At 32.4% G+C, this 24,982-nt stretch overlaps 3 protein-coding genes and 7 non-coding genes across 10 annotated transcripts in view; 6 read left to right on the top strand and 4 right to left on the bottom strand.

Moving 5' to 3' along the window:
• Positions 1-10,959, top strand: part of LOC133335501 (RING-box protein 2) — a 36,601-nt gene extending 25,642 nt beyond the window's left edge. The window contains exon 2 of the mRNA XM_061543776.1: positions 10,775-10,959. Coding sequence (XP_061399760.1) covers positions 10,775-10,956 — 182 coding nt within the window. The 3' untranslated portion in view covers positions 10,957-10,959. The remainder of the gene's footprint in view (positions 1-10,774) is intronic.
• Positions 10,960-11,582: 623 nt separating this feature from the next.
• On the bottom strand, positions 11,583-11,655 carry Trnam-cau (transfer RNA methionine (anticodon CAU)). Its single transcript has one exon. It is a non-coding gene; the product is annotated as a tRNA-Met (tRNA).
• Positions 11,656-12,132: 477 nt separating this feature from the next.
• Positions 12,133-12,205, top strand: Trnar-ucu (transfer RNA arginine (anticodon UCU)). Its single transcript has one exon. It is a non-coding gene; the product is annotated as a tRNA-Arg (tRNA).
• Positions 12,206-13,447: 1,242 nt separating this feature from the next.
• Positions 13,448-13,520, bottom strand: Trnar-ucu (transfer RNA arginine (anticodon UCU)). Its single transcript has one exon. It is a non-coding gene; the product is annotated as a tRNA-Arg (tRNA).
• Positions 13,521-14,231: 711 nt separating this feature from the next.
• Positions 14,232-14,304, top strand: Trnar-ucu (transfer RNA arginine (anticodon UCU)). Its single transcript has one exon. It is a non-coding gene; the product is annotated as a tRNA-Arg (tRNA).
• Positions 14,305-15,106: 802 nt separating this feature from the next.
• Trnar-ucu (transfer RNA arginine (anticodon UCU)) lies at positions 15,107-15,179 on the top strand. Its single transcript has one exon. It is a non-coding gene; the product is annotated as a tRNA-Arg (tRNA).
• A 2,478-nt stretch (positions 15,180-17,657) lies between these two features.
• On the top strand, positions 17,658-17,730 carry Trnar-ucu (transfer RNA arginine (anticodon UCU)). The gene has a single exon. It is a non-coding gene; the product is annotated as a tRNA-Arg (tRNA).
• A 132-nt stretch (positions 17,731-17,862) lies between these two features.
• Trnar-ccu (transfer RNA arginine (anticodon CCU)) lies at positions 17,863-17,935 on the bottom strand. The gene has a single exon. It is a non-coding gene; the product is annotated as a tRNA-Arg (tRNA).
• Positions 17,936-18,109: 174 nt separating this feature from the next.
• Positions 18,110-18,556, bottom strand: LOC133335506 (small integral membrane protein 12-A). The gene is made up of 2 exons (XM_061543782.1): positions 18,407-18,556; positions 18,110-18,257 (listed from the first exon to the last, which is right to left on the bottom strand). The coding sequence occupies exons 1-2, from the start codon at positions 18,534-18,536 to the stop codon at positions 18,121-18,123; spliced, it is 267 nt and encodes an 88-aa protein (XP_061399766.1). The 5' UTR covers positions 18,537-18,556; the 3' UTR covers positions 18,110-18,120.
• A 1,239-nt stretch (positions 18,557-19,795) lies between these two features.
• LOC133335485 (probable trafficking protein particle complex subunit 13 homolog) lies at positions 19,796-21,348 on the top strand. Its single transcript, XM_061543758.1, has 5 exons — positions 19,796-19,838; positions 19,895-20,279; positions 20,350-20,662; positions 20,718-20,846; positions 20,908-21,348. Exons 1-5 carry the CDS (start codon positions 19,796-19,798, stop codon positions 21,346-21,348), a joined length of 1,311 nt encoding a protein of 436 aa, XP_061399742.1.
• The last annotated feature ends 3,634 nt before the right edge of the window (positions 21,349-24,982 follow it).

The raw sequence follows: 24,982 nt of genomic DNA on the forward strand, positions 1-24,982 counted from the left end.
AGCAAAATCTATTCGCTATGGCAGACATCGACTGATTTTCTTCATAATAGCATCGTACAATCAACTCTCGAAGTGCTGGAGTGCATGACTTTTTTTTCCCCATATTTATGCTGAATTATTTCATAAATTAGTTAAATTTTATTTAAAAACTAAAAAAAATTAACTTACTTTGAAAGCGAAAACAATTTTCACAAATTATGAATGCGTTTCTAATTATATGACCACCCTTCAAACACACGTGTTGCAAAAACTTAGCTATTGTTGCAAACTGGTGCACGCGTTTATTTATATTTACACTTACAACAACATATTGAACTGCAGTGCGAACATAACGGGACTTACAAAAGAGAGAGACACTTTATAGGAAAGTTGTGCACAGAAATGCAAATTTGAAGTCATCGTTTCTAATTGTATGGCCGCCACTGTATATATATATAAATATATCTATATATGTGAATGAATAGATTCAAGTGTTATTTCAATTTCAAATTTATTTTTCAAAAAAGTCAATATATCAATGACTGACTGACTATCTGGTTAAATAATTGAATTTTAAAAACCCAACAACAACAACAATTTGTATGTACTTCAAATTACGTCTTTTTTCGCCTTACAAAATACACAAACACAGATGCACATCCGCAGAAAATGTGGGTAATGTATGACTATAACTGGGCAATAAATTTACAATTTGTAATTTATTTTCCTAATTTAAAGCTACTGGAATTGTTGGAGGATGGGAGGGGAGAATATGATTGATCTTTGTAAACGAGATTTTAAATTATGTAATATTTACTATTTAATAATAAATTATTTTAAATTACTCCCGATGTAAACAAATTAAAGTATTAAAAAAAATCTAAAGGTATTTTTATTAACACCGTATACAAATAGAAAAAAATGTGAAAGTCGAAAATAACGTTTTTATAACTGTCGCTCTATGTCGGAGGGGGATTCAGTTCTGTATTATGTTTGTAAATCCTCGAAATAGCTACATTTTTAAGGTTCCTATTCATCAGTCTTAGATCAGAGATTCAAACGATTCAAAACGGCCCCATCAACTCATCTTTCGGGTGAATCAGAACAAGTAAAAACGGCGTTAAGTTCCTATGAACCGAACTTTTTTAACCTCCATGCATATTTAAAATATGTCGGCAAATTGTCATAAAAGTAAGTAAATTGTCTGTATGTCGGTTATTAATGCTCTATGAAAATTAAATACCAAATTACAGCCACTCATAGTTAAAAACTGGAATAGGGACCCTAACATAAAGGGGACCACTGAATGGGGCCTATGTAAAAACATCGAGGGAAGCTTTTTAATTGGGAAATATTTTATCCAATGAGAATCTAAAATATAAGATTGCAGCTACTTTGGTTAAAGAATGTGTTCCAAATATCAACATTTGGAGGGACCGATTAAATAAGGAGCTACCCTAAAAATTAAATTCTCTTTTAAAGAGTGTTTTTTTAATGCATATTAGGGAATGAAAAAATGGCGGCTAAACCCGTATAAATACTAAATATGCAGTGGGCTTCATATGGGTCCAAAATACGAGTTCTGATAAAATAAAAACAATATTTTAATTTGTTCCTATACTTTTAAAGTAATTTCCCTTATGTCAGCATCATTTCAATCCTGTTTCGATCATCGAAACAAAAGCTGTTATCATTGTGCAAAATCCATTGTTGATTTTCCCACAAGTCTGTGCGATTCTGATGAACTGCTTCACGTAAACGTCGCATAAGTTCAAGGTAGTATTATTTATTGACCTTGTAGAAATTGACTCAATTTGACGAAATTGACGTGATATTTTCGGTATAGGCTCTTCTGTAAGATTCCATTGGGAAGATTGGGCTTTGGTTTCAATGTCATAGACATACACCCATGATTCATTCCCAGCTATGAACTTTTGTAATAAGGATTGTCGCTGTTTGTTTTGTTTGTTTGTCTTGTTTTTGCTTAAAAAGTCGCAATTTTGGAATATTCTTCGCTTCCGCAGGTTTCATGCCTAAAAGACCTGTAAAATGTTCTTTGTATGAGCCGAATGATATGCCAATAGCATTAGTAAACTCTTTGACAATTTATTTTTCTTTAATGTTTAGATCGTCGTCATTGAAATCAAATTTCAAATTGCAACCGTTTTTTTAATATTTGTAAGATGTTTTTCTTTCAATAAAATATTTTGCTTTGGTACTTATAACACTTGAATGTATCACAATGTTTTAAATTCAAAACCCTTATAGCCTTCAAACTGTCCATTAAAATAAGCCACTATTGCGTCATTTTTTTTTTTGTAATTTTTATTTTCTATAAAGACGCATTTTGCAAATAACATCAAATAAAAATTCCACAAATCAATGTTAATAAAATAAACATTTAAATAGCTGGGAATGCAAAATGTCATAAAAACGTCTGATTCTGTTGAGATTTCTAATAGTTTTTTTTTCTCAGGGAACTTGAGTAAGGGTTTAGCGGATGGCATATTTAATTTACAAATGCAAATACGTGTCAAATTATGTCTGTAAAGAATTGTTGATGGATAATTTATGGGAAAGGAATTTAAAATTTTTAAATATAATACATTTTTATTTAAAATGAGATGGGCGAAATTTTAACAGGATATTCGTTACACATATTAGATAAAGCCTTTGGTATCAAGAACAGTTTATACTTTTGAAACTCTATATTTTCGTTAAGATATTTTTCCCAGAATTTATTTTTAATTTGTTAAACAAAATGCTTCATATACCTATTACAACAAATGTATATTATTTAAGAGCTATTTGAGTCATCAGATGCAAATTTCTTTGTAATGCTTAAAGTTGGCCCTTCCAAGAAATAGTTCCATAGAAGCAATGCATTTTAATATTATAGTTATGATTCATGGATGTAAAGTTAAATATTTTTGTAAATTCATATTTTGTTTTATTCGATTTTCTAGAAAAAAGATCAATTGATGTTATGCAATAAATTTTCCATAAGCTATTGTTGTTGTTAATAATTTTGGAAATTTTCCATTCATTAAACAATATTTGAGGCCTCTTCATTACACACACAAATAACATGCAATAGGAAAGAGAATTGGAAACCAGAATAAAGCGAAAGGGCCAAAAGAAGATGTTTGTTTAAAGAATGCACACATATACACATACAAATACATATCAAAAATATGTACAGTGGCGAGCAAAAGTATTTCACATACTTTTGCTCATCATCTGAAGAGGTAAATTTCATCAAGAATAAATTGAATACAATGGAAGGGAAGAGGGCATAAATTTCGATCTACCCACAAACATTCTTATACTGACAGTTAATTATAATAATTTTTAACCTCACATGGAGCTATAATACATTTAAGTGAGTGATTTTGGCATTTTTGTATAAGGAATATATAAAAATTGACATTTTCCGACAAGGATATTTCGTAAACAATATGGAGCATGAAATACTTTTGGTAGCAACATTTTCCAAAGGCATCATTATATAGAAAAATAGGGCTACACATTTTTCGAACCTAACCTACCTAAAAAATGGGAAATCTAAACTATTATAATACCTCGAATTTAGACCAATATTGATAATTGTTGGTGTAAAAATGTAAAAATGTAAAAAAAGTTACAGATAATTTGGATGAAACACACTGTTCGAAATCTTCCAAATACAATAATATTAGGGTACCGACGTATGGAGGCTATAACTGAATATAGACTCATATCGATCATTTTTGGTAGGAAGGTTGTCTAAATGGTATGAAACCTAAATATCAAATGACAGTCAAATCGGTTTTAAAAACCCGTGTTCAAGATCCTCAAAAAATTAAAAATCGGGGGTAAAAAATTGTCTACACAGTGAGAAGCCAAAATATAAAATTACAGGCAATTCGGCTGGAAACCTTATAATGGGGGAAACTTCGATATATATTAAACATTTTTGATTGAGAATCTGAATATAAAATTGCAGCCAATTTGGTTGACGAATGTGTCCAAAATATTGACATTTGAGGGACCGTTTGATTTGCGGCTTACCTAAAAATTGCAGCAATATTCATGGATTTCGTAAAAAGATTTTCCTCCCAAATTACAACAAATTCGGTTGAACAACGTTCGCAAAATCCTCAATATACCGAATATTGGGTTTACCGCTATATAGGAACTATATGTGTACCGATATATCCCATTTTCAATACCAAAATTACTAGGAGTAGTAGGAATGTATGTAAATTGTTCATAACCTACACACATGAGAGGAACATTAACAATACCATAAAGAATTATGTCCCTCAGGCTGATTTTCATCCAATGAAAAAATGAAATACCAAGTTACAAGTAGTCTCAGCTTGGGTAATTGGTTTAGAACTGTCTATATGCCGAATATAGGGCGAGAATTTTTGAAGGGGTATATGACAAAACATGGACCTACATTGAACAATCTCTTCAAAAATTTGTTTAAACATAAAAAATAGGAATGGCAAATCATTTCAACATATGTTTAAAAATATTCCCAGGACCTTCAGCAAACCTACGGGTAAGGGAGACATTTTTAAGGGGGTTCAGCCAAAACATGGCTCTACAGTGAAATTTATTTACAAGAAATTCGAATTACAGTCACTTAACTTGAAAAATTGGGCCTCCGAAAAATGTACTTCATAACTCAAAGTTTTTTTCGTGATAATGCTAGTTCCAATTATGGAGGTTCGACACTCCATCTCATTTTGGAGGCCTATAATAACTTGAACAGATGCTTTATATATTGAAGACTTCAAACTGACCTTCTTTGAATTTTCTGTGCCAACATTTGACCAACACTGTAACAAAGACGAAATATATTCGAGTACATACATCATGCGAGAGACTATCATCATTCATCATTAACCAGTTTCCAAAAATATAAAACGATCGCAATGAAACAACAACAACATACTCTGTTGTTCCATTAACAACACCAACAAACACCCATGCAAGCCGTCGTCATGCACATACTATTAATTGCCGATGCTCTTTAATATCGAAATGTTGTTGTTGTTATTGGTAAAAATTGGTTGGCTATTTGCTGGTACTCTTGATGTTTGCTTGCTGGCTGGCTGACATGCTCGTGACGTTATTCAAGTGATTATCTACTTTCGGCACACTTCCCTCACCAGTCTTGATACCAAAGCAAAAACAAAACCAAATATTGGAAGACAAGCCCCCGTGCATGACGTCACGTAACTCTAACTGTGCTCTCTACTGGCGAACTTGTTTGACTTGAATTGGTATGGCGATGCTTCTTGGCTGCTGAATATGCTTCCATGTCAGAGGCTGGCAAAGGGGCCAACGAACGACCGACCAAGTATAATCACATCGGCACATGAAACAGCAACGGGTTCCGAATAAGACTTGGCGCTAAAGTCGTATGGCCCACAAATCATCTTTTATTTCATCATACAATCTTTTTGTGTCGTGTGAATATGAAAATGTGATTGTGTGTTTTTGTACTGGTGGGTAAATATGCGAGTGAGTGTATTTATACAAGCGATGAGACATGGCATAATGTGATGTCCAATGTGGTTGTTGCTGGTGGTTTGTAAATAAAGCCCCAACCAATGAGTGCGTACATTTTTTGTTTAAATTTTAGAATATGTATTTCTAATAAATACGGAACCATTCTCATGTGTAGCATGTGATATGGTATTGCAAACGGTTTTAATATATCCCATATGGTCTAGTGGCTAGGATATCTGGCTTTCACCCAGAAGGCCCGGGTTCGATTCCCGGTATGGGAAGTTTTTTTTTCTATTTTTTTTTTATTATTTTATTATATTTTCAATTATTACAAATGGGTTTATTGACCACAGTCAATAAATACAAAAAGTAAACAAATAAATAATAAAATTGTCATTGAAAAGTAACAAATTTGCAAATGGTTACATTGACTTCATCCGAGTGTATATTCTGTGTCATGTCAAGAGCAAACTCACTCAAAACTAAAACAAAAATGGCAGTCATATGACGCAATATTTCATCTCAGCATGCAATTAAATTCGTTCCAATAATGTTTTTTGATTGAATTTCAATTACAAGTAATTTGTTGACAGAACTAAAAAAGAAATTGAATATGTAACGTCGTTCGACCACCGACGAAACCACCGACCATTGCTTACGACACGAGCCGCACGTTGTCTTTTGAATAAAAAATTGGAAAAATTAAAAATATTCATAAAAAGCGCAAACAATTGAATTGTTCAGTACGCATTGCGATTTTATCAATTGAAAGCAAAGTAAATGATGATTTTTTTATACAGGGGATATGAACAAAATATTTCCGCAATTTAGTTCAATGAAGAAGTTTTTTAGCGGTAAAATGTTATATTTGAATTATATTTTATTAAGTTCTATAAAATCATCAAAAAATGTGCAAAATTGTTTTATTAATCATTATTATATTACTGATCGGAATCTTGTACATACAAGAGAATGTTTGATATTTAAAATTGAATATATCGATTATGTTTTGGTATAGCCTCCATAAACGGTTTTTAAGCGCATCTCCCTACATAATTCGTTGTAATTTGGCACTCATGCTTCTTGTAGAAATAAATATAGGTCATGTTTTAGTAAGGTCATCGTATGTATACACCCAATTTTTAGAAACTTTTCCTACAAATTATTCAATATAGGGTCATGTTTTGTCATATCCCCATATAAACATCGCGCGTCATTTTCGGTATTTTTAAGATTTTAAGGAGAAAACAATATTTGCAGAAAATATAGATGTATGACACATCCCTTATAAAGGTTCACTCCCATTTTTATACCCTCAGCCTTATGGCTAATGAGGGTATATACACTTTGATACAGTGAAAATGTCGAAATATTGGTTTCTTTGGACCAAATCCGTTTCAGAACATTTAGAGTCGATTTACACATGCCCGCCGTCCGTTGTCCGTCTGTTTGGCTGGCTGGTTCGCACGATAACTCTTGAAGGAATAATCAATTTCATCCAAACTTTGCAAATCTTAATATTTCTTCCAAACTTAGTTTAAGTTCGAAGATGGGGAATATCGGACCACTCCTTCTAGTACCTCCCCCATAAAATGGTCGAAATTGTGCTAAAAATGAATTTTATAATTACTTGCAAACCGACTATTCGATGTTAACGAAAAAAAATTTTGAAAACTATATACTGCATCTAAACGCAAAACAGGGTTATTTCATAGATCGGAAAAATATTCGTAAATCTATTCAGAATCTAATTCCAAGTAGATCCATAGGTAAACATTTTTCCTTGCTTGATTCTACCCACAAAATGTGAGGGAGTGAGCTATATATATATTTTTCTAGTATGATATATGTAATTGACATTTGCAATACCAAAAGAATGAATCAATTTGAATTTGATCAATTTTGCGTATGCATTTTATTCTGTAAATGAAAATAACAACGGACGTGACAACGGTCAGAACAACATTTTACTGTGTTGTTGTTTTATTTCGAAAATTAAAACCCCACTTATTTGCAAATTGCTTGCATAAAAGCCGCCACCGCATTTACCGCTTAAATCGTTCCCACAAATAGATCGAACGGACGACAGACGGACGGACAAACAAAAGAAATTAACACTTGATGTGTTGTGTTTTGTGAAAAAAAAACGCATACACCTTGTTAAACGCTTTTCGAACAAAACACGCGTAAGCATTATCGTGGTAAAATTCTTAGAATTTGGGAATTGGGAAATATGATTAATGTGAACGATCGACCGGTGATGGCGGCGGTGGACTGGACGATTGGTGCTGGCTGAGTCACTGACCGAACAACCGATCCGTTTGGCTCAAGTTAAGCCCAGCTCTATTCCATCAAAAAAACATAACAACTTGTCTTCATTGAAATTTTAGTAGGCACACATTCGTGTATTTTGTTTTTATTATTTTGGCAAAATATGAATGGCCAAAGTGAAAAGTGTTTTGATAATTTGTTTTTGTGGACGTTTGCTTTTTTTTTTTACAGCAAGTCCGTGAAATGGCATATCCATTAATGAATGCAAAGAAAAATATTATTCCTTTCCTCCTCCACCAGCTGTCCTCCATGCGACCATTGCTCTCCGGTTTGTTTTTTATTATTTTTTCTGCTTCTTCTTTGAAAGTCACCCGCCTCAGAATTTTGCTTTTAGCCAACAAACGTGTAAATATGCACGTTTCCCAAAGCCCAAACCGTCCGCCGTTTACCCACCCAGTGATTTAAATGAAATGTTTTCAAAAAGTTTCAATCAATTTAATTTTCTTTCTATTTACATTTTTATTTTCTTATTTCATTTATTGTCATCGTCGTCTTTTAAATTTGTTAAATTGATACAATAACAACAACAATTGTAATATGCATACAACAAAATATTCACAAGTATTTCATCAACATAGGGAGGTGTGTTTCTTATTTACCCCCAAATGATCAAGTCGGAACGACAACAAGTCGGAACCACATTGAGGGTGGTGGGGCGCCGCCTCTATCAATTACAGGCGATCTGTAAGAAACAACAGTCATCATTGCCATCATGTGATGATGGATGATAAAATATATTACATACCAAAATAGCAAAAACAAAAAACAACAACAAATATTCAATGCTATGTATGCATTTGTAGTATTTGCGTCACCACCTAGCCAAAGGGGGCCAAACACTTGCAATTGGCTCTTGGCCACTGTGGATTTCGCAAAAAGAAATTGTCGCTAAATTTACTCTAGAATTTGTAGATATATATACATACATATAAATATATACATTCTTCTATGAAATATTCTTCGAATTACATGAATTCATTAGAGTGAAGTTCGAAAGAATGTGGGTATAGAATCAAATATTTTTGAATGGGCGTGTAAGGGCATAATAGAAATTAGTTTGCAGTTTTTGGCCTGAAATGAGAGCAGTCGAATACCTATACTCAAAAATTGAACCTAACAGAATTTTCCATCCTGACACATCATCAACATGGGCATGATGGGGCTTTTAGAATTAAATTGGTATAATTATACCTTTCACCATAAGATGGAGTGTATAATAAATTTGTCATTCCGATCGCAACACCTTGAAATATACACCGGAGAATAAAATTCTATGTCCACTTAACCTTGTTCGTCTGTTGAAATCGCGATAGAGGTAGCAACGTTTTAGATTGATCTTTGAAATTCTACACATATACTGTTACTACTACCAGTATGTTTGGAACCAACAATGGGATATATTGGTCCATGATTTGGTGTAGCGCACATATTTAGGGACTTTTTAAACCGTATTGATATATCCTTGGGTACTACCCTCAGCCTTATGGCTAATGAGGGTGTATACACTTTGACACGGTGAAAATGTGCCTCATCGAAATATTAGTTCTAGACCCCATGTTTCTTTGGACCAAATTTGTTTCAGAAAATTGTGATTTCATCCAGGCCTAAATGCGGGTTATAGTTCACCTATAGTTCATTATCGAACCCTACGTTCTAGTTTCTTATATCGATATCCTCCGCAGGTGAAATGATTACAACAGAGTCTTAGAATCAAACCCGAAACGCGGAACAAATTACATAACTATTTTAATATAAAAAAGGGGGTTATATGGGGACTACCCCAAAAAGGGGGGCGAATATTAATAATTTTGGTGGGGAGATTTGTTCCCATATACGACTACAAAATTCGGTTGAAAAACGCGCTCAATAACCCCAAAATACCGAAAATTGGGGGTACCCTTATATGGGGGCTATCCGAAAATATTGACCTATATTCATAATTTTTTGTGGAGAGATTTGATACCTATTAATATCTCAAAATACTAAATTACAGCCAATTCAGTGGTAAAATACGATAAAAACCCCCAAAATACTGGAAATTATGAGGTACCCTTATATGGGGGCTATCCAAAAAAATTGACCTGTATTCATAATTGTTTGTGGAGATTTTGTACCTACTAAGATCTCAAAATACGAAATTACAGCCAATTCGGTGGAAAAATACGATCAAAACCCCCAAAATACCGAAAATTGGGGGTACCCCTATTTGGGGCTATCCGAAAAAATTGACCTATATTCATAATTTTTTTGTGGAGAGATTTGGTACTTATTAAGAACTCAAAATACTATATTACAGCCAATTCGGTGGAAAGGTTCGGTGGGAGGTTCCTTTATATGGGGGCTACCAGAAAAAGTGGGCCTATATTCATTCATATTTTTTGTGGAGGCATTTAGAACTCAATAAACCAAATATCAGCGAATTCGGCTGAAAAACGCGCTCAAGAACCGCAAAATATCGAAAATTATGCGGTACCGTTATATGGGAGCTATGCCTAATCGTGTAAAATACTATGAATTTGAATAATTTTCAAATAAAGTGTTTAGTTGAAATGACAACCCGCAAAAATTCGCGATCAATAAAGTTCATCATTTCAAATTTCCCCTTCTTCGCTAGTTTCGATATACGAGTATACCAAGCAATATATTCGTTTATACAAAACGTACTATTGTAACTATGTCAACAAATCAGGAACCTAAGATTGAAATGTGAATTGAAGTTCAATGTCGACGCTGATTGACGTTGGACTCTTTCTGAGCTCTAAGAAAATCATTTACATGTAAAAACTAGCCATCAAATGGCAAATTTTGCAACAGGGGAGGAATTTCTTGAAACTTGGAATATGACAAAATATTTAGATTTGTACTACTAATTGAATATAATTAAAGTATTGACAAGAGATTTTTTCTGTGGAAAAATATTTTAATATTTTTTTCGTTTATTTTTGTTTTCCCATTTCAGATGCCTGCTTACGTTGTCAAGCGGAAAACAAACGTGATGTCTTGGGTCGCCAGGATTGTGTTGTGGTATGGGGTGAATGTAATCACTCTTTCCATCATTGTTGTATGTCCCTCTGGGTAAAACAAAACAATCGTTGTCCATTATGCCAGCAGGAATGGTCCATACAACGTATGGGTAAATAATTCCAATTCGCAACCATACAAGCCATGCGATCGATATATTATGTTATTGGAAGAAGATCTTGCCTGCTTAGAGCAACTACATATATTAATATTTAGCTTAAAATAAGATACCGAATTAAGAAAAGACAACAAATCTACCGAAAAAATTGAATTGAATATACGATCTGGTCATCCTATTAAGAAATGAGTTAGTTTTATATTTAAATGAAGAAAAAGAAACAACACTGAATGAATCTGAAATAAATATTACACATTTTAAGATATGCGAGTTATTTTCCAGCACAGTGAAGAGGTATGTACGTATATAAATTGAATTGTAACATATGACAGATATATCATACACATCCCCTGTAATCTTCCTACATAATTTCCTTAATAACAAACACCTAAAGTACACAACACGTCCCTAATCTGAGAACAAATCATATTTAAGTAACTCCTTTAGAAGCATCTCCTTTTAGAAGAACACCAAACAAATATCAACATCACTGTTAGAAATCAATCGTTATTTCAGCAATTTTGTGTATATTCTCTTATTTTAATACACTCTCATTCAAAAGTAGCCTTACACACTAAAAATATTTATTTATTAAAATTTATTTCAATACAATTTTACAAAAAACGAATGCCCCGGGTGAGGCTCGAACTCACGACCTTAAGATTATGAGACTTACGCGCTGCCTACTGCGCCACCGAGGCTATGTGTGCTACCTGGAATTGGATTTATATGAGTCATGTAACAATGTTAGAAATCTAGAATGTTTCTGTTTCCAATAACAACAACAATGACCCATTAAATGTATACAATTTATTATGTAAATAAAACTGTATAAACAAAAACGGAACCTCATTAAATGTTTCGAAACGAATAAAATTTATGATGAAATAATATTTTTATTATTCAGAATAACAATTCATTTATTTGTAATAATTAATTATTAAAACAAATATTAATTTTTGTTGTAATATGTTATTGATAATATAATAATTAACAACTAATGTTAAATATTAATTAATAATAAGTATATTTGGTCAATCTTTTGTTGTTGGATTTACACATGTATTAGCTTCTAATAGAATAGTAAACATTTAAGTTTTTTTTTATTTTATAGAAATTTTATAAAAATGTTTCAGTCTCAAATTTGTACGACGTTCTGTGGCAGCGTCCCGCAACATGTCCCTTTGGCGCAGAGGATAGCGCGTTGGACTTCTAATCCAAAGGTCGCGGGTTCGATCCCCGCAAGGGATGGCAATTGTTAAAATCCTTTTATTACAATCAAAGTATAATTATTAAATAATTTTTTTACAGTCAAGCACAAAAGTGTAAATCTAAATTATTGAAATTGAAAGTGCAGGTAGACAATAACATATCTGTCCCTCATTTATATAAATTTAAATAATTTCATGATTCAAGCGAAGGTTTCCATTTCATAAGATCATGATTTCTCACTAATTATAACCCTGGAGCAGATTCAGATTCAAATGCTTGATTTTGGAATCGCAATATAATAGAATATGAGGTGTTATTTTCAAATTTCAAGACCATAATCAATTTCTAAAATTTTGCATTACAAAATCTGGAAGTTGGTGTTCTATATCGCCTCTCCAAATTTTTCCTGAAGGTCTTTAAATGACGCTGTGTTGCTGGCGTATACCCTTCAAATTGCCCCAATGGTGTTAAATCATATGATTTCCGTGACCAAGAGATAAAAACCAATCGGAAAAATTTCTTGTAACATTTTCAGATCAATATTCATCACATATCTCTCGAAACTTCCATATTTTCGTAAGAATAAGGTGAAATGATGTTGCCAGACCAAAAAACAGCATCAAACAATCATTCGTTCTCAACAATAACTCTTGTAGTTTCCGTACCTCAGATGCGACAATTTTGCATATTTAGCTACCGAGCTGGAAATAATCCTCCACAGTCAGAATGATTTTTTCTATAGAAATACGGATAATTTCTATAAATTTAAAGGATCCAATCAGCAAAAACGCGATGATCGATCGGTCGTTTTGGGTTCGAGTGTTAACTGAACTTTAATTATTTAGTTTAGCAAACTGTAATTTTCACCCTTTATGTAGTTAGTTTTAATATGTTGAAGGCTGTGTTCCAGCTTTAGAAAACTCCAAAAACGCATATTGTTTAATGTGTCCAATATAATACAATTTTCCACAAAAACTCTCAAATGAATTTATGTAGGGTTTTTAGGTAGTTGTTTTACTCTATACATTATACATTATACAGGATTTCGTTAAACCAGTAGGTTAAAATTGTCAATTCAATTGGATATATTTCAAATAAATCCTCATAAAGTATGTTAATCCGGTAAAAAGTCATTTAATAGAGGTAACTCCTGGTTTTACATATGATTTAGTTTAATATGAAAAGCCTTTTTAGTAAGTGCGCGGGAACACAACTAATGTATGTCAAACTATTTTTTAGATTGCCCCAGTTTCTTCCATCTTATCTAAAATACAATCTTCCCATCCCTTGCGGGGATCGAACCCGCGACCTTTGGATTAGAAGTCCAACGCGCTATCCACTGCGCCAAAGGGACACATATCTTAACCCTTTGCCAACCCCTCACAGCAAATAATCGATAAAAAAAGCTGGGCTCAGGTCATTCTATAAATAGGATAAGGTCAAATCATAGATTATTCTTAATGTGCTTTAACATCAGAAAAAATGGCTATAAGTCAGAACCAACAATAAAGGTATCCAGCCGCAGCAAAAAAATCAATAAATATATGACAACTTTGGACTTTAAGTTTCACCGGCGGTCCTTAGGTCTTACATTGCCTAGGCTTTGATTAAGCCGACTTCAGAGGACTTTTTCCCTTGGGCATCAACTTGTGTGGCCAAATTTACAAAAAAAAAATCTTCAACATACCCTTGTCAAAAAATATTCGAAAGGAGATAAAAGCCTATAGAAGAAATGTTTTAATTTTGTATCTCGATTTTCTAGATTAAAATTAAGGATTCTTGAAGTTTTTGTCCTTATTTATACAGATTCGGATCTATTAATTACACTTTCTCAATTTTGTATTTTGACTGCAACAAGTTCTTAGATTAGAATTGTGGTTCTAAAATATAGTACACCGATAAAACTCCAAATATATTTATTATATTTTATAGGCTTATATTTGATTCTACTTTTTAAATCTTGCAGAAGAGCATCTTTGATTCAGTAGAACTTTGAAGAAGTTATTTTTATTCTTCCTCAATTTGGGAATTAATGTGAGACTTTTTGCACGGCATGTTCTCAACTGTCCCTTTGGCGCAGAGGATAGCGCGTTGGACTTCTAATCCAAAGGTCGCGGGTTCGATCCCCGCAAGGGATGTAAAACATAATTTATACTACTTCCAATAAGTAGCATAAATATTTCGTTAAATCGGAAGCAAAACAAAAACAAGTTTAAAAGAATACTCAAAAATTAATAGCCTCGTTTTGCAAAATATCTCGATGGTTTAAATAATAAAGAAGGGTCATCGACCTGAAATTAGTATAATATATAGAGTTCGATGACCTTATTAGCAATCAAATACAAATAAGTTTAAAATTATTACTATTTTATAACATACGTGAGAAAATCAATGTTAAGTAACTTATAATGTTAATACGTCGTTGATATATAGAAAGTATTTAATACTTATCCAAATATCAAAATTTACTTATATTTAAACATATTCACAGTGGAAAGAATCCGCACAAATACTTGTCCACTTTGGGAGAAGGTACTATTTTGTACAATATGTACTATAAAGGTACTATTTTGTGTGAGAAAATCCTTATAGAACATTTTAATTAAACAACATTTTAATTAAATGTCCCGTCACTTGATTATGGACCTGTAATTTTGACCACTAAATATTTATTATAACGCACAAACTGTTCGATTCCCCACATTTTGAATATGTATTTTTTAATATCAAATTCATTAAAATTATATCTTTATCCCATATTCGTAGCATTCTAAACAAATATTGAACAAAAATGCTAATAACTTAACCAGAATATTACATTAAAAAAAACAACAAATTCAATATTTTATATGGCAGCAAACATTCATAATATTTTTTTGAAAAAAAAAAATATTGCTAACATTCTGAATCGCTGTTTGATGTTTAGCAACCCGTACAACTGTCCCTTTGGCGCAGAGGATAGCGCGTTGGACTTCTAATCCAAAGGTCGCGGGTTCGATCCCCGCAAGGGATGACATGAAAATTGTGTTTTTTAGTAATATTCAAAATCGAATTTCGGCATTAGAAAAAGTATACATATCAATAACATAATTAATATGTATGTTAAATCTGATTCTGAAGAATAGAATTAAAAATCGATGCTAATGAGATGTTGAAGCACATGGTTTAACCCTACGAAAGCACCTATATTATGTCATAATTTATTTAATGAGAAATTGAGGGATAGAAGTGTATAGTAAAATTTAGTAATAACTTTTTCATGACCCCGAAATATTCGACGGAAGCTATATACAGATTAAGTCAAGATTAAAACAGAATTTTTAGATTGAACACGGAGAATAATAATTAAGGGGATATCCTCCCCCATTTTCAAGATTTTCATTGGACTGATAAATGAATACATGTTAAGTTGCACATATATAATTTAAGACTTAAGGTAACGCCCCCATTTTCGATTTTATTTTTTCAAGATTTTCAATGGGCTGGTGAATCAATACTAATGCTTGTTCAGGTTTGTAACTTTGCACATACATATATATTTGAAGATTTAAAAGAAAAGAAAAATAATTTACAACAAAATTTTGTAATTGTTTTGTTGTTGTTTTTTGTAATTAATGGCGGGCATGATAACTCCTCACTGGAACATCGGAATCGGAAAATTCCAACTGTGTTCGAAAGAGTACATGTCTGGCTCTCGTATGAAGTAGGATTATTGTCTTCGCTCTAAAATTAACAAAATGGAGGACCTTTGAAAAAATATTTTTGGGAAATCGCCGATTTTTTACCAAAAACCAAGTTAAAAAATAAGGAAGATATTCATCGATTGGCTTTATCGTAGTTCATACGATAGCTATACACTCACAGAGAAACGTGTAAAAATTTGGAATCGATTGGGTTATTAGTTTTTGAGTTATCATGCCCGCCATTCGCAAAAGAGAAAAACGCGTTTAAAGTTTGAGAAGCCCTTTAGCCGTCACTTGATGCTGACACAATAAATCGGCTATATCTTCAAGAGTTCTTGAGATTTTCATTTGAAATTTTGTAGGGACATTCTTGAATTAGTGTAGATTCGAATTAAATCAAAAAAATGTTTGACCCCGAGAATGGGGGGGTCCCCTTAAAAGTGAAGAAAAATAATTTGCAAATTTTGGTTTTTGTTGTTGTTTTGGTTGGATTAAAGAAAAATCCTTATTTTTGATGGCGGGCTTGACAAAATGGCGGACCTTCTATTTTTTTTTTTTTTTTTTTTTTGGGAAATTCACATATTTTTGCGTTTAAAGTTTGAGAATCACTCTTCCCGTCACTTGATACTGACACAATAAATCAGCTATATCTTTAAGCGTTCTTGAGGTTTTCATTTGTAATTTTTAGGAACATTCTTAAATTAGTGTATATTCGAATTTAATAAAAAACGAAATTACATGTTTTTGACACCCTTAAGTCACTAGAAGACTTGGATCTTTTAAGAATATGTTTTTAAGTTATTAGAGGACTTGAATTTGTTTAAATATGTTTTTAACTTGTTAGAATGCTGGATTTAAAAAAAAGTCCAGTTCCTAGAATATCTGAATTTTGTGCATTTTTTTAAAAAAGTAGTTTTTCAAGTTCCTGGCGTGGATTTTTTAAAAATATGTTTTTAAGTTCCTGTAAGGCGTATACATTTCAAAAAAATGTTTTTTTTTTAAGTTCCTGGAAGTCGTGAAAAAATATGTTTTAAATACCTGGCATTATACTCCTCCCTAAAGAGTTGATCAACATTTATTAATAATTGCAGCCGATTCGGTTAAAAACCATTCCCATAATATTTAAATTACCGAATATTGAGGGGCACCGTTTTATGAGGCCATACCAAAACATGGACTCATAAATCAAATCTCTATCTTAAACATATACAAAAGGACATGGCTACACCGGCGAAGAATTCAATTCAGGGAAATATTTCGTGGTGTTGTAAACGGAATGGTGGAGGCTGGAAGAAATTGTATTCCCTACCCTCTTTTGGGAAGAATCATGACGTTTCATTCATATTTTTATTTACTCGATATTGTATTTTAGTAATATGTTAAAAAAACTCAAATAAATACAACAACGTGTACATATTTTGTGTATGAGGGGACAAGCCGCTATCTACAGTGTTGTTTTTTGGTGTTCACCTCAATCTATACTGCCTTGTGTTATTTTCTCATGGATATGCCCTTTTAAACAATGTAACATCAATTTTAAAAACTTTATGCTTATGAATACCTTCCATACCAAATTCATTCAGATATTTTTTATCCACAAAAAATGTCTCTAATTTTCTTAATTTGATATAAAATAATTTTTTTGCAAATAAATTCTTAAAACTACACTAAGAATATCCAAATAGTAACTGGTAACCAAATACAAGCATAACCCTGTAAGGCATTTTTAGTTGTTTGCGAACCACCCTGTTTTAATGGCAAGTAAAGCTCGGGTATCAAATGTGGCATTGGCGAATCACCCAACAACTGTCCCTTTGGCGCAGAGGATAGCGCGTTGGACTTCTAATCCAAAGGTCGCGGGTTCGATCCCCGCAAGGGATGACACCTTTCAACAAAGGCTTTCAATTTTTTTTAATCACATATTCAAAAATATTCTTACTTAGAACGATATTATTTAAGATTAATATATTTTATTAAAAATTAATTTAAAATAATTAAAAAGAATTACTGTTTTACCCCAGATGGGACTCGAACCCACAATCCCCGGCTTAGGAGGCCGATGCCTTATCCATTAGGCCACTGGGGCGGTGATTGCTCCCAGCCTAAATCAACATATAAACTTTTTCGATTAAAATTTACAAAAAAATACAAAAACAAAATTGATTTCTAAGAACTCTTCTTTTTTTGTTTAATTACTTAATAATAACAAGAACAAGCAACACATGTTTTCGTCCACGAAAACAACTGGACATTGTTTTGATCACAATTTAGCTAGATTTTTTTTTGCAGGGAAGGTGATAAGTTTCGTTCTAATACATTTTCCTTTAGACGCAATTTGTCAACTTGAGCTGCATTAGAATCGGCTAAGTCTTCAGCCAAACGTTCGGCACGTAATTCTTGGATGGATTCTGTAATAGAGATATAAAAATGATGAATGATGAAATTGGAATAACTTATTAATTATTTATATAGCCATGTGAATTGATTTTTGTTGCCTCTATTGATCTAACTTCATTTGCGAAATATTTACACAATCTCTTCCAGACTTCTAACTTACTGCTATATGGTGTATATTTATCGGACAGCAGACTTTCCAAATTATAACCAATGAAACCCACAACGCCGGCAAACGGTAATGTTATATAGACCGCATTTCTGCGTAATAAAGCCATAATAATTGGCCACATTCTTGAAAATTTAATTAATTATTTAATTCCGATAAAAACAAACAATATCGCGAAATTCCGTAGAGTTACAATAGTCGAAAAATATCAACAGCCGGATTAGGGGTTTGAAAATCGATATGTGTATTTACATTTTATAACAGCTGATCGCCAATGTTGCCACTCTGCATGGGCAGTGGGAAATAGTGGCATTACGCTACATTTACATTGGACATATGTGGCCTGTTCCCGTACTGCAAGAGTCTATTAATTTTTACTATTTTCTTCGATATCATAAAGGAAAAATTGTTATCGTACTAAAGAATTGTACATTCTTGCAGGTTCTGGAACAGACTAATATAAGAAGGAAATAGAATAAGTAAAAAAATATGATTAAACATTTCAGCATTTTTCCAACTAAACTGCATTATCATTGTATGACTTTAGGCTATATTTTTTCATTCTAGTCGAGCATAATATTCGAAGTTTCGGAAATATAATAAAATTCTATGCTGGTTTTGGTAAGATCCTTCTTAAAAAACAGGGTTCTATTTTTTAGTAAAGGACCCATATAAAAGAATACATCGATTTCAGTTTCTACTCATGGGATAATTATACAAGGTAGTCTCATGCAGTCATATATTTCCAATTTTTTCATACATTTGCTTTTGACAACATTCAGCTCTCAAAATTTAAACGAATATATCTTCCTTCGATGTTAAAAGCAACATTGCGTTTCTCAAATTTCCATCGATGTATATACTAAGCGGATGAAAAAATGTTGCATTTTTCAGCTGACTTTCAATAAGGAGAAACCGGGAAATACGTACTTGGCGAAATAAATTTCAAATTATTTCAAATAAAAATTTGAGCTAATCTTATTTTTTATTAAAGAATTCTGTTAAAATTTTTCTCCTTGTAAAAAAGTGTGAAAGTGAAAGTAATTTTTGAATGATCTCAAAGCTGGTAAAAAAACTTTATTTTTAGGATTTCTATAATCCACATCATAGACGAGAAATTTAACTACTCATGTCATCATGTAAACACAGGCATAGCTGTCGCCGGCATATAAATTGACCGGCTTTGCTGTCACATGAACAGCTGATATTCATAAATAAACGGTCATTCTGCTTTCTTCCAACATTCATAACAGCAATTTAGTTGATGATTTTGCTTTGCGTTAAGCTTTTATTGCCTATTCTTTATATTTTCATTCTTCAAGTTTGGAGAGCCCATTGGCAGAAAGAAGTTGTTTTCATAGCTAAATCCAGGAATAACTCAACATGAATCCTCTTGATCAAGGAGAACATTTACTGGCATTGAAAGGTATTTCTTTAACTACCATTGAAATAAAAAAAAACTAATGTTATTTTTTATAATAGTAATGCGCCTGACACGTCCCACTCTGGTTGCACCCCAAGTGATTTCATGTGAGCCCCGAGATTTGCCACAGTTTAGTCTTAAGCAAGTCTTGGAATCTGAGGCATCCATTGCCGGTGCTGAGACCTTGGCGGCTGGACAATTTATGCTCTTACCACAGTCATTTGGTAATATTTATTTGGGTGAGACATTTTCCAGTTACATTTGTGTACACAATTGTACCTCACATCCCGTGGAGGGTGTGACCGTCAAGGCTGACCTGCAATCGAACAATACTCGCATAAATTTGCCTATGCATGAAAATAAGACCAAACCGGCAACATTGGGGCCCGATGAAACGCTGGATGATACAATACGCTATGAGGTTAAGGAGATTGGAACTCATATGTAAGGACAATATTAAAAAGTATTTATACTTTTTTTCAATATTCATTTATATTTTATCTTCAATTTATAGATTGGTTTGTGAAGTGAACTATACAACGCCAGCTGGTTTGGCCACCTATTTCCGTAAATTCTTTAAATTCCAAGTACTCAAGCCTCTTGATGTAAAGACGAAGTTCTATAATGCCGAAATGGATGAAATCTATTTGGAGGCCCAGATACAAAATATTACCACAGGTCCGTTTTGTTTGGAAAAGGTTGAACTTGATAGTTCAGATCAGTATACGGTTACCTCTTTGAATACTCTGCCAAATGGTGAATCTGTATTCACCTCCAAGAATATGCTACAGCCAAATAATAGTTGTCAATTTTTGTATTGCATAAAGGTAAGTAATGAAATACTTTAAAAACAAATATGACCAAAAATTATTTATATTTTAGCCCAAACCCGAAATTGCCAAGGACATTAAGGCATTGAGGGCTGCTAATACAGTGGGTAAATTGGACATTGTGTGGCGTTCGAATTTGGGTGAAAAGGGACGTTTGCAAACCAGTCAACTACAACGTTTGGTATGCTTAAAAAATACAGTATATATTTTTTCATAGCAATAATTCATTTTTGTTATTTCAGCCTTTTGAATATAAAGATGTACGTCTAGAGGTTATTGATGCCATGAATATTGTTAAAATTGGTGAACCCTTTACATTTACTTGCCGTGTTACAAACACTGCTGAAAGGCCTATGGATCTAATGGTAAAATTGCCAACACCATTAGATTACAATTGCCCTTATACCGGGTCAGCGGAATTTAGTATAGGTGTTATTGATCCGGGGCAATATCGTGAATTCCCATTGACAATATGTCCTTCGAAATTGGGTTTGGTAAAAGTAACACCATTGATATTTATTAATACCCTATTACAAGAACAATATACCATTGAGAAAGTGGTAGATGTTTTTGTCGTCGACACTGACTATCACGAAGATGAATCATTCCAAATTAATAAATTTGTACGTTATGATAATGCCCCTAAGATTGAAAATCAATCTATGCAATTGCAAGTGGTATAGAATTCCAGAAAAAAATCAGTTTTATTAGATTACTAAGTGGTTAGAAGATTAAAATTATAAACTTAAATATATTAATATTTATTATGAAAATAAAAATGTCCATGTACATATAAAAAATAATTTACTTTCCTCATTTTCTTAAAACAATTTAATTTGTTATGAAATATAATTAGAAAACACGATGTTAAAGTAATATTTATATTTTCAGAGACCCTAATGTAAAATATCGAATATTAATTTTTATTTTAATGCTTCATTTAGTTAGATAATATAATAACATGCATATATAAAGTTTAGATGAGAAGGTATAGTTTCTCGTGATAAATTCTTTGAGTTCAGGAATGAAATAAGCCTTCATCTTCCTTATAGAGACATTTCTTGATAATTTAATACGAGTGTTAATTCAAAAAAGGTAAAGAATAATTTTCAAATACGTCAAAACAATATTTCCATTTCCGACGTATTTCTAATCATGGTGTTGGGTCGGATGGGAGCCATATTCGATACTCTGCACCACTTTGGATATATAATAGGTCTCTAAGAATCGTATTTTAATATATAAAAAATTATTCATATACATAAACTAGACACGACGGTTATGCACTTGATTGGGAAGTGTATGTCAATTTTCAGGGACAAATGTTGAGCCTTTGGGGTACTATTTACATGAAATTGGATGAAAATATCGTGCCATATTCGCCAAAAAAAAAAAACGTAACCCTCAAATTTTAAATTTTACAGCTAGGTTTTTTTAATTTAAATTATAGATTTAAAACAATTTTAGTATTATAACAAAACTATAGTTCTAAATTTCGAAATAATATCTTTATTAAATCCGAATTTATTAAAAAAAAAACATTTTCCTGTAAAATTTCAAATTTGAGGGTTACCTTTTTTTGGAGAATATGACTCGATATATAAAATTTCAAAATTTCAAATTTACAGTCTCTTTACCTTTTTTGGAGAATATCAAATCTGATATATATTTAAATTTGCACATGATGACAACCCAATTCAATACGTTATGCTAATTTACGTGTTAATCGGACAGGCGTGGTGTCTTTGGAGCCTCATTTACATTAAATAGGATTATTTAAAGCAATATAGACACACTTTGTTTTAGACTCAATTCATATCTCTCCTGAAACATTGTCATAAAAAATCTCTATATTTTCTTTTCTAATTAAGCCCCACCCCAAAAAAAAAAAACTCTTTATCCCAAATCCCAAAAATACCTGTTTTGCATTTGTAAACCACAATGCTGCATATTTCGATACTTTGGCACGCATTTTTTTCGTAGAGACAACAAATCGTAAAAATAGAAATTAGAGCAGACAACAAAAAGCATAACAGCGAAAAGCAATTATTTTTTTGCTGCAGCCGCTGCACCCCAGAACATAATAAGAGCATTTTCAATAACAGCAGACATTTCAAATATAATTGCTGTAATAAATTAAAAAAAAATCGAATTCACAATGACGTTTTGATGTTTCTGGCAACATTTGTGTGTGTCGTTGTTGTTTGTGCTGAGGAAGTACAACCCTGTCTGTGAGATTGCCATCTCTGACAAGTTGACAATTCAATTGTAACGGTACTTCGTGTGTTTATATTTTTTGTGAAAGGGCGGTTGTCAGATGATTGGCAGTGGCTTTCGTTCTTCTTTCTTTTTTATTAATTATGAATAATTTAATGAAGAAAATATTTGAAATAAATCGACATTTCTTTGTTTTTCGGGCAATGTATGCAAACGGATTATCGAATTAATTAACGTATTACGGGACGGTTAATAAAATGTGGAACTCTTTTAAGGTGCGTTTGAAAACTTTACGAACATTCATGTTATCGGTAGAAACGTCGGTCGCGAGTGATCATAAAAGGACAATTATTGGTTTGTTTATGTTTTGCAAACAATTGAACGCATAATAGTAGGTGGACTTCATGAAATTGCAGCTGATAGTGGTGGTGTGTGCCTACACAGGACTTGTGTAGTTAAGATTAGTATGTCAATGGGACATACTACAAGGTAAATTGTAATTTACTTTTCTTATTACCCATTACTAATTATAAAAATTATATTTCGTGTGTTTTAGGTAAGTTGTGTCTTACTGAAATAACAGTTGATGTCCTTATAACCAGTGTGAACTGTCCGAAAATCAAATCTAAACACAGTTTAAAAACCCGAGACAAAATATTAACTGAAGATATTACAAATTGGCTAATGAAGGTGTAAGTTAAATCAAGAGGACGTTTTTACTTTTATCATCCCCAAACGAAACGTTCAATCTTAGGCGGAAGAAGAGGGCACATTATTGTATGTACATCCGTTTTGAACCAAAGTATGCCCAACCCAAAAGTGCTCAGGGTTACCGTTGTGTGACTTTTTAACCTTTGTGCGACTCGTCTTCCATATTTTTGTTAAGTTTTATATCCCTTTTTATGTGTAAATTCAAACATATTTGGATTCCTTTACGCCATTTTTGAGATCCAAGGGTATCTGACATATTCTCGAAACAGTTTTATTTTGCGAGATTTTTTAAGAAAACGACTTTTTGTGCAATTTTTTTTAAAATTCCCAGCAGTACACTTACCGTGTCTTTATAATGTTTGAGTATTGTGCTTATCGGTCTAATCCTTTTGTTAACTCCCCACAAAGAATTACAATTTTGAGAAATTGTAAATCGGTCCATACCTTCTGGTAGCCCCCTTTGTATGTAACATGCAAAGTTTATAAATTTTGAAAATTTTGCGATATATGTCAAGGCTAATGAAGTATATATTTTGACATCATTTCAGAAAAAATTCAAATGGTTTTAATGTTTACCAAACCAAAATCGTGTGTTGAGTTTGACCCAAGCAAACTTTAATATTTATACTAACGATTTATACTATTGCAGATTATGGGACCATTATCTCTGGTACCACACCAATAAAACGCAGGAAATCTAAAGGCAACACCAAATAATTTTTTTACCTTACAATAATGTAAGGAATATTGGAAACTGCATGTAGATAAAAGTCTTGCTTACCGCACAGTTCGTGTTTTCAATTTTAATTCCAATTATATATCGACGAAAAATTAGATTACAACAACAAAATCATCTTTCAAATTAAATTCTCTGTCAACTTTAAAGACGGATTTCTCAGGAAGCATGGATTTCCATAACTAAACTTAATTGATGGGGTATTAAATATGCCTTAATTAAATATAGGGATATATGCATATATAAAAATTTATGAATTTTAACCTCTTCCAATTTTAGTCCTTTCCTTATAGGTTGTAAAATAAAACACCTTGGCATGGGCTTACTACGCTTTTGTGCGTTTCTTGTAACATAGGAAGGTCGATAATATAGGCAAATAGTTACTGTTCGCGATTTGATTGAAAACAACGTAATTGTGTTTGACAATGGGTACATATTTATATAAAATTTCGTGCGATTTTATATAAATAATGTTTCAAAATGGTAACTTCTGCACGAACAACTCCAAATGCTTGCGTGGACGATGGCATAAAATTGATTTTGAATCTGTTCTGGTTTTTGTAAAGCTCATATATACAAATTTACGAATCTGATTCATCACATATGGATTGTTTCATTATATGTCAGATTGATTGATACATCATATTCCTAAC

Source organism: Musca vetustissima, unplaced genomic scaffold (assembly GCF_032173495.1).
Source record: "Musca vetustissima isolate MV318-11 ecotype Yass unplaced genomic scaffold, APGP_CSIRO_Mvet_v1 utg9639, whole genome shotgun sequence".
Classification (NCBI taxonomy): Eukaryota; Metazoa; Arthropoda; class Insecta; order Diptera; family Muscidae; genus Musca; species Musca vetustissima.